At 36.3% G+C, this 9,376-nt stretch overlaps 1 protein-coding gene and 1 long non-coding RNA gene across 2 annotated transcripts; both read right to left on the reverse strand.

Annotated features, from left to right (window-relative positions):
• Positions 1-919: 919 nt before the first annotated feature.
• Positions 920-2,947, reverse strand: LOC145156611 (patellin-3-like). Its single transcript, XM_079075908.1, has 4 exons — positions 1,900-2,947; positions 1,683-1,807; positions 1,444-1,594; positions 920-1,353 (listed from the first exon to the last, which is right to left on the reverse strand). Exons 1-4 carry the CDS (start codon positions 2,782-2,784, stop codon positions 1,099-1,101), a joined length of 1,416 nt encoding a protein of 471 aa, XP_078932034.1. The 5' UTR covers positions 2,785-2,947; the 3' UTR covers positions 920-1,098.
• Positions 2,948-6,405: 3,458 nt separating this feature from the next.
• On the reverse strand, positions 6,406-7,541 carry LOC145106194 (uncharacterized). Its single transcript, XR_013707489.1, has 3 exons — positions 7,356-7,541; positions 6,834-6,969; positions 6,406-6,731 (listed from the first exon to the last, which is right to left on the reverse strand). It is a non-coding gene; the product is annotated as an uncharacterized LOC145106194 (long non-coding RNA).
• Between the last annotated feature and the right edge of the window lie 1,835 nt (positions 7,542-9,376).

The following is a 9,376-nucleotide window of genomic DNA, read 5'->3' on the forward strand; positions in this document are numbered from 1 at the left end:
TGAATGTCAAGGTGACATCTCACTATGGTAGAGTTTCATTCATTGAATGACAACTAGATTTGCCACCTCATTCAACTCTTCCATTGAACTCACCATTGTGGATGCTCTTAGGACCACATACATATGTATGTATCAATTCTAACACTTGGACGTTTCTTTAAACAATTAAAGAGAATGTCTAAATCATCCTTTTATAAATAAAATTATATAATATAAAGCAAAACAACTCTGAATTGTATGATGTCAAAATTTCTACCAATTGAACACGATTGTATGACAAGATTGTTGGGTGTTCCGAATATTCACCATTGATGAAGCTAGAAAGAGTATCAAGATTTCAAGAAGCATCGGCCCATACATTGTCACTTGGTTTCATCATTTAACAGATATGGTCATATGGGTCAGAGTTAGAGTCCCTATATGATTCAATATTTAGCATGAGAAGTGATGGCCCAAGTTTCTTGAAAAACTACTCCTTTATTTCTTGATTTCAAATTTCAAATATCCTATATTCCTATACATGCCTCTCGGCTCTGGTTCTGTTCAAAAACTTAGTTAGACGTAGCAGTGTTTTATTTTATTTTATTTTGTTATTATTATCTATTTATACAAAGGACCTATGTATTATCGCAAAGGCTAAATACATAGGCTTTATGATAGACCATGGAGGCATGGATATAAGTAAATTGTTGTAATTTGAAACACATTTTGGTTTAGTTTTTTAAATAATTAATGCATCAAATATGATACTTTTAAATAAAACAAATTTAAGGGATACCTTAATACTACTCTTGGAAAAACTTTCTACCCATTTGTTTCACTTTTAGTTAATTTTTTCATTCGACTCATTTCACAATTACATATATACATACCACAACACCTACCACTTCATAAGTAAATTAATTGAAACTCATATCTCTACCATAACCAATCCAAATTAAAACTGATTGTCGTTCACACACTTACAAGTTACAAGCAACAAAGATGAAATCAAGTTCACGCCTTCAAATTACCATAAAAGAAATATATCTATAATATAAATAAAGACTCATATCCAAATCCTAGACAACAAGAACAGATTCATCTTCTGTAAGTTCTTCATTCTGAAAAAGGAGTGACCTTGAACCTATAGAGCAATGTTTTCTTCTTTGAAGTCGAGTTGTCAATAGTAAGAAGTATCCTACCAATCTCACTGATCTTGAAGCTGTGACTAATCACAGGTTCATCACTTTGAGTCATCTTCTTCGCCTTCTGTATGATTATGGTGTAAAGATCTTCGTTATTGGGTACAAACTCAGCACCATAGCTCACTTCCCAACCAACTACACGTAGCTCCCAGACAAATACGCATTTCTGGAACAATTCATGGTGAAGCACACAAAGAAATCGATCAACATTTTGAGAGAAAACGGATCATGTAAAACAGTAAATAGCAAATTGTACCTCGTTGACTATAATCTCCACAGTTTGCTTAGTTGCAGGTTTAACTGTAACCACTGAAGCTGGATCATCAATGGTGAATTCCGGATTGCAATCACAGTAATCTAAGCTCAACCCACCGTATTGAATTGGAACATGCTCGGGAGTCACGTATCTAATTTCAAAAATCAAAACCCTAAAAGCTTAAAGAATCGGTAATGGAAAGGAGATTCATAAGTTTATAACGAAAAAGAGGAACGTACTTGAAAAGGGTTTCGGGGGTTTTTGCAGAGCTTGCGAATACGAACTTGCTCTTGGTTCTTTGAGTCATGAATGGACTGATCATTGTATAGAAAGCTAAATACCACCATGGAGCATTGATGAAAACCTTCAAATAATCATTCGTAGTTAGAATACAAAAAAGGAACAAAATTTGAACATAAATGGAGGCAATATGCGAATATTCGCCATTAGAGTTACCTGTTTTGCTACAAATTCAGGGTAGTTGTCCTGCAGGAGGTGCAGAGCTTGAGTGGTGGCTAGCCGGAGCTCCGTCTTGGCCGGTCCCGGAGAGTTTTTCAGGTCGTTGATCTGGAAAATGGTGTTTACACCGCCAGGGGTGAAATCTAGCTTTCTTATACTCCTTTCAAGAAACTGAATCCTCCATCTCAAGAACTTCAGCCTCGTTTCTCCATCGGAAAAAGTTTTCTGATACAATTCTTTGTTCTGAAACTCGCCGTATACATTATAACAAACAGGGTGTCCTTCTTTATCGAATCCATGCATAAACACAACTTTTTCAAGATCATCTCCTAAGTTTTCGTCAAGTAAAGAATCAATGTTGAATGTTTGTCTCCATTGGAGTGTGTCTTTGAGCATTGTGAAAGAATCTTTGACTTTGAAGTCTCTAGCTCTCAAGAACTTGAGCAAAATAACATCAGTTCTTTCATCTTTCAAAAGGGGTATGCCCCAAATTGAAATTTCTTCAGGAGGTGAAGTGATTTCTGAAATGGGTTCTTCTGGTTTAGTCAAAAAGGTAAACTCTTTCTTGGTTATGGCTTCTTGGAGAATGTGTTTGAAGTCATCAAGTGATTTTTTTTCTGAAGCTGAAAGATCTTTGATTTGGTTGCTTTCTTCCTTGAAAGAAGGCATGTGTTCAGGGGTTTTGGTGGGTTCATTGGATATGGATTTTTCTGGTTGTTCAATAACCTGACCTATGGTAGTGGTGGATGGTGGTGAAAATGGGGTTTCCTTCTCTGTTACAGAACCAGGTGGCGGAGGTGATGGTGGAGGGTGAGACAAAATGGGCTGCTCACTAGCCATTTCCGGCGGAGGTGAGGCGGTAGTGGGACTGTCGTCGGCCATTCTTGATGTTAGTATCGAAAGGCGTGTTTACACTTAGTCAATTAGTAAAAGGAAAGCTAGCTGTGTAAAAGGGTGTGCTTTTGTTGAGAGAGAGAGAGAGAGAGGGAATCTATGTTATACGAGGTAGAGTGAACGGTGTGAAGGTGGAAGCAAGATGTAGGGAAGAAATTAGTTTGTTGGTGTATTGTTTAATCGTACAAAATTCACTGGTACAAGTCTCAACAATGTTTTAGGTGTGTATTAAAATATTTTTACGACAAAACTTCAAAAATGTCCCTGTGGTTTTCGAAAATATCAAGTTTAGTCCCTAAGTTCAAAAAACCTCACAGATGGTCCCTGTGGTTTCAAAACTTTTAACAAATGATCCTTTTCGCTAACTCCGTTAACATTTAGCCGTTAAGTGAAGGGCATTTCTGTCATTTCACAACCAAAGGGACCATTTATGAAGTTTTGCCTTAACTTTTTTTTTAAAAAAAATAAATATAATTATTTAATATTAAACATCATCTCTCTCTCTCTCTCTCTCTCTCTCTCTCTCTCTCTCGTGAATCAAATCATTCTTCGTTGCCCCCACCATCGCATCATTCCTCACCGTTTGTCACCACCAAATTCTACCACCGGTTCCTCTGGGAAACACTCCGATCCCCATCCCATTCTTCTCTTCCTCCCTAAAAGTTCACCAAGAAATTGAGCCTGAGTAACAGACATGAAATCGATTAGCAACCCCAATGAAATCATTCACAAAAATCAAGAAACGGGTTCTCCGTTTTAGTCACCGGAGCAGCCAGAAGACGAAATGGGGACAGCCCTCCTCCACCCCTCCTCTTGTTGATCGGAAACAACCAAACACCTCTGAGGATCGCTGCTTCCCTCCGCTGCTACTTCGTTGTTTCCTTCCCTTCCTCTCTCGTGTTTTTCCAATGGAACAGAGAAGGAACGACCAAGGAGGCCACCAGAGCAACCCCCTTGCTGTAACAGTCACCCAACATCATAAGTTGCCTTCGTTTTCTTCCTTCATTTTGGCGATTGTCCAAACCCCCCACCGAACCACCTCTGCTTCCATTCTTCTTTCTCCATTCGATCCAGTGTTTCCCATTCCCCTCGATTTGTGATCGCCGACGACGAGAGAAGAGCCAAGGGGAGTTTGTCGGAGATCGACTCCCTTCTTGCGATCTATTTAACCATCAGACCACCATTTTGAGTGCTTTCATTCGTGTTCCTTCTTCCCTTTCCCGATCAATGAAGAAGAGGCGTAAACCAACAAGGGGTTATCGGTCTCGACGGACACCCTTTTCCCTCCTCGTGATTTCCCAGCCGCACCGAACCTCCCATCGATCTGCCTTTCGTTCGTCTGTTCCTTGCCCAATCTGATGGATACGATGATTATTCAAGGTCAAAGTTGGTTTGGCTTTTTGGGGAAGATGAAGCTATAAGAATACGTACTGTAAAGTCTCAAAGCAATGGGGGGAGAGAGAGAGAGAGAGAGAGAGAGAGAGAGAGAGAGAGTGAGAGAGAGATCAAACATTAAAAGTTTTGAAACCACAGGGACCATCTGTGAGGTTTTTTGAACTTAGGGACTAAACTTGATATTTTCGGAAACCACATGGACCATTTTTGAAGTTTTGTCTATTTTTAATTTCGAATGGATATAAAAGTTTTATATAGCCGTTTGTTTTAGTTTAAAAAAAAATTGAAAAATGTTTTTGTGGGCCTCTTTTGATTTAAGTTTTGGCCTTTTTTCAATAACTAGATGGGAATCATGTGCGCCCGTTGGCGCTGACTCATTTTTTTTTTGTTCTTTCAGGTTGTATATGTACTGCAACGTACCATTATATTGATAAAAATATATTTAACATACAAGAGATTTTTGGATAGGTCTTATATAGAAATTTAGGAAAGGAAGTAGTTGATGAAATGATTATTGTCCCTGCAATTACATATTCAACATGGTTAAGTGTTTTAAATAACCATTCCATAATTAAAAAAAACAAAGATCGGTTAAAGAAAATACAAAGTGGGTAGGTCACCAGATTAGAGAGTGCAACCAGTATTAAAGCCCATAAGGTATCATCATCCACGAAAATCGATAAATAACTAACCACTTGAAATACATAAATAAATAAATGTCAAGATTATTGTACGGAAATAATTATATAAGATTGCAGTGTTGAAACTTAAAAACACTAACTCGCATTGCATTTTTCTTCTTGCTGCAAGGCATCCCACCAACCCCGTATCTATAACAAAAAAAACAGAGGTTCATAAGGAAACACAACTGCAACCATGGAAGATGATGGAACTTTAGCAGCAGATGTAAGAACATTAAGTGTCCCCTTCACCAGAGGCTCTATCAATTGTGCCTAATAAAAATTAAGAAAAAGTTATATTAATTTCCACCAAATGATAAGTTAGGAACATACAACATATCTTAAAATGTAAGCATGGAATTTTGAGAGCAAAAGAAGGAAGAAACGAAAACCTATGGCTCAGACATTGAAAGCAGAACAGGAAATGCTATATGAAAGACACAAATCTATCATTTCATCACATTTGAATGTCAGAATTAGTCTTTTTAATGGAAAAGGAAGAATTAGTTGGAACATTACCTTTTTCGCCTAAAATATGGTAGCCCATCCTGTGTAGAGCCTGAATTTAAATCAGGTTCTCCACTGAGCATAAAAGCAGGTGTTTGGATGGTAACATAATCTGAATCGTTGATGAGGCATCAGGCTACTATAACCAAAAAAGTCATAATTATCTAATATGAGCAACTGATATATTGTATTTCAAAACCTGCAAAAAAGAATAACATACAGCTATAAAACCACCATAAAATTCTGTGAAAATCTGTATACAAACATTGATTATATCCAAAGAGTAGGATCCAAAGATAGATCCATTAAGAATAATGTTAAGCCATATGATATCATTGTACAAATTAAAAACTTTACATTCTTTTAATAACATAATCTGTCCAACAGTAAATCAAAAGAAAAACATTATGTTACCATCCAAACACCATATTCCTAATCAACTACAATCACATGTGGGAGCAAGTAAGCAACTGGAAACTTTTTTACCTACTAAGATGGAAAAGGGAAGACGTAGAAAACAGAAAGAAGAATAGTGCACAACCTACAGATTCTGTTGTAGTTCCATCTGCTCCCCGCACTGATAATCAGAGAAACATAATGTATCAAAACTTAAAACAAATTTTCTATAGTTTTAAGCCAAAAGCCTATAATCAGAGTGCTGAAACATGAGTAAAAAAAATTTACCTGAACATCTGATAGCTTTCCCTGACATTTCATTAACAAATCAATTAGGCATTAGTGGAAAAAGTTGCAATTAGCCTCTGCCTTGAATGCCCCCCTTCGATTTTCCTATTTCCATTGTCTCTCCCATACCTCTCGCATATGAAAACCGCCATGCTCCTCTCTTCAGTTTTTAGGGTTAGAGAGGGACTGTTAGAGGCAAATATGCTCTGTGATTATACATACCCTGAACAACAACTTATTCAACTTGCATATTTAAGAACAAAAGTAGAAATAAATATTCCATACTCTGAAAATCAAAATATAATTAAAATAAAAACATTTATGTAAAATATTAAACCTGCCGATGAACATCTGCTGCCAGTCGAATTGAATCATACATCATGTTTTCTAATCTCTCCAAATCAGATGTAGTCCTCCATAAAACTTTGTTTTACACGGAGATCAGGTGAACATTAATTGCTATAAAATAAGAGATACCTGCCCTCTACTGAGTTTTCATTTTCCTCTTGCAAACATTAAACTTTGTTCTCCGGTTCATGGGTATAAGCCTATCCAACCATATAGAACTCTCTTTTTTAATGATCGTGAACATGCAGCAGACTCCATGTTGTTGATCATTCTTTTTTGCCTCGTTTCTAGTCATCCATAATGAATTGAGCTTCAAAGTACCTATAAGAATTTAGAATGTCATCAAATTAAAAGGGTATATGTGGAAATAAATATCGACCAAATGTAACCTCGGAATTGTGACCTCTAAAAAGAATAACGTACAAAATGAAATTACTACTCGGCTTGAAGATGTTTTGTTTTGGGTTTACCGATGCTTCCTCTTCTGATTTTTCTTTCCACCATACGGCTTAACCTGCTCTTGGTTATTTGCACTGGTATCTCCTCCAAATGTAATATCCTAACATATAAACAAAGTCAATTATTAATTACATGGTTTTAGATTTCCTCAAACGATGATTACTTATGATTTCTGAATATTTGAACTACTTTCTTTTCAGGGCATCAAAAATACGAAATACAATTATGATTTTTTACGGTATCATATAAAAGTATATATATATATATTTTTTGGGTTTTACTAACTTACAAACTCACCTTACAGCAAAAAGTTTATATATTTCTTTCTCTTAAAGGCTTTCATTCTAATGAAATGATTTCTTGACAAATGAAACATATTTTTTAAATTCTAATGGAGTGAACCATCCGGTTCTTTCCTATATTGCACAATATCAAACATTGCCTACTTCTAGCAAGTTACTATCATAGAGTGATATGGATCAATACATTGTTCAGGTGGTAAGTCAGCCGTAGTGGACCCAAAAGTTTGGTTTACTTGAATTTTGCCACATCCCTTTCCCCCTCTTCTCCAAATCTGTTACTACACTGTAGGTAGTTGGTAATTGTCAGATTCTGTGTAACATCGCAACAGAAGTTCATGAAAAAAGATATAAAAATTTAAACATGTTGCAGAGAACCCCAAAACTTTGGGTAAAGAATAGATGAAGGATGTGACTTTAATAAAAAATTCAAAAAAATGAGTTTAAATTCTAAAATTTGGCGAAATTAGGGTCAAAATAAAGTAATTTAAAGATCCAGGGTGGCTTTTAAGCTGGTCAGCTGCAGTGCACAAGTCCGCAGGTGTCCTTGCAACTGTCATCAAGACAAATAAAACCAATACATACATGGTTCCATCCATGACTGAATAACAACCCGTTCAAAGGAGTGGAGATGGATTTGAGAAACTTACTCAGAGATGTCGAACATATGATGGTTGAAGGCCGCCGGGTAGGGCGCTTTCACCAGAACCTCAATGCACCGGCGACAGTATGACGGTGCACTTTGTGTTTGCTTGTGGTATAGCCAAAAAGAGGAAGCAACAGTTGGTGGCGGCTGCTTGTTTGCTGCCGGTGTCAGAGTTTGCTGAGAAAAAAAGGGGCGCGCCGGTGGAATTACTTTGCCCTAAAAAATGGGGACTTCACCTGAGACGTCAATTCGACGATTTGATGTCCATACATAACAACAGTGGAGGTGAGAGGAGAAGCAGAAGCTGAATTTCTAAGACAAAGGAAGAGTTGTGAGAGGCAGTTATCGACAGAGCGATGTATCGATTGACGGATGATTTACAGAATTGGAAGGAGAAGGGTAAGAATCGCCTTGAAGGGATGCAGAAGAAAAAAAAGCGGTGGAAGGTCTATCTGATTGAATACAATGGCGGTGGGAAGAGATAAAATTGAGGGTGAGTAAGCAAGGAAAAAAAGGGGAAGAAGGCACGTATCTGTTGTGTCAGAAGCTGACGGTACTGACGGTGGTGGAATAAAGCGCGAAGTTGGAACCAAAGAAAAGAAAACAACGAAAGCAAAACTCTAAGTGTCAAAATAACGAAAACTTAAGCTTCGTGGCCAAACATGAAAGAGAAAAAATTATACTGTTCCCCAACTTTTTAAGCTTTTATGTTATATATAATATGTTATTTAGGTATGTTAAATTCAAATAAATTACCATATCGTTTATATTTTTTATAAGAAAATTGCAAATTTTGTTAGCATGGTTTGCAAGCTTCTATAATAATAATAATTTGAGGCCAATGTTATTTTATGAGACAAATGGACAACATTTCGGTCTTTGATCAAAATTGATCTTGTGGTTGTTAAAAAAACATAGTTAAAGCTTATTAATATGTCTTAATTAGAGACAGATTAGTCAATGTTAGGTTAAATATATCAAAACCAAATTTGCTATCAAAATTACCGTCATTGTTAATGTAATCAAATCTTCATCATATTCAATCATCAATATCTTCAACCATGTATGTAGGATCTTATCACAAATATCAAAATCTTTGCTATATGATCAACTTTTTCGTTGATCGGTTAAGCATTCTTTCTTATCAAAATCACATTTTTGGTGTTTTGTGTCTTCATTTTTTAATTCTTCGACATCTGAAACTCATCATCAAATAGATGTCAGTTTTCAACGAAGAGGTTTTATCAAATCACAAATATCCACATCATAAACTAATCATAAGATTGTGATCGATTTTTAGCATCTTGATCGTTGACTTTCAACAAATACAGCTAGTTTTTGTTCTCTGATCATCTACTTCATTAATTATTCATTTAATCACATTTGTTTAGGTGTTTGAGATCTACTTTGAGCACTTTAAATCTTTGATTTAAATCTCAGATTTCAGATTTTTATATTTTCATCAAGGTTCTAAAAAGTTTGTCATGGCTTCGACATGGCGCGCCATGACTTCAAGGCTTGTACTTGCCGCCAAGTTTTAACAAAATTCCGTCTTAAGTCAT

The sequence above is a fragment of the Lactuca virosa genome, chromosome 1 (genome assembly GCF_052849685.1).
Source record: "Lactuca virosa cultivar CGN04683 chromosome 1, Lactuca_virosa_CGN04683_v6, whole genome shotgun sequence".
Classification (NCBI taxonomy): Eukaryota; Viridiplantae; Streptophyta; class Magnoliopsida; order Asterales; family Asteraceae; genus Lactuca; species Lactuca virosa.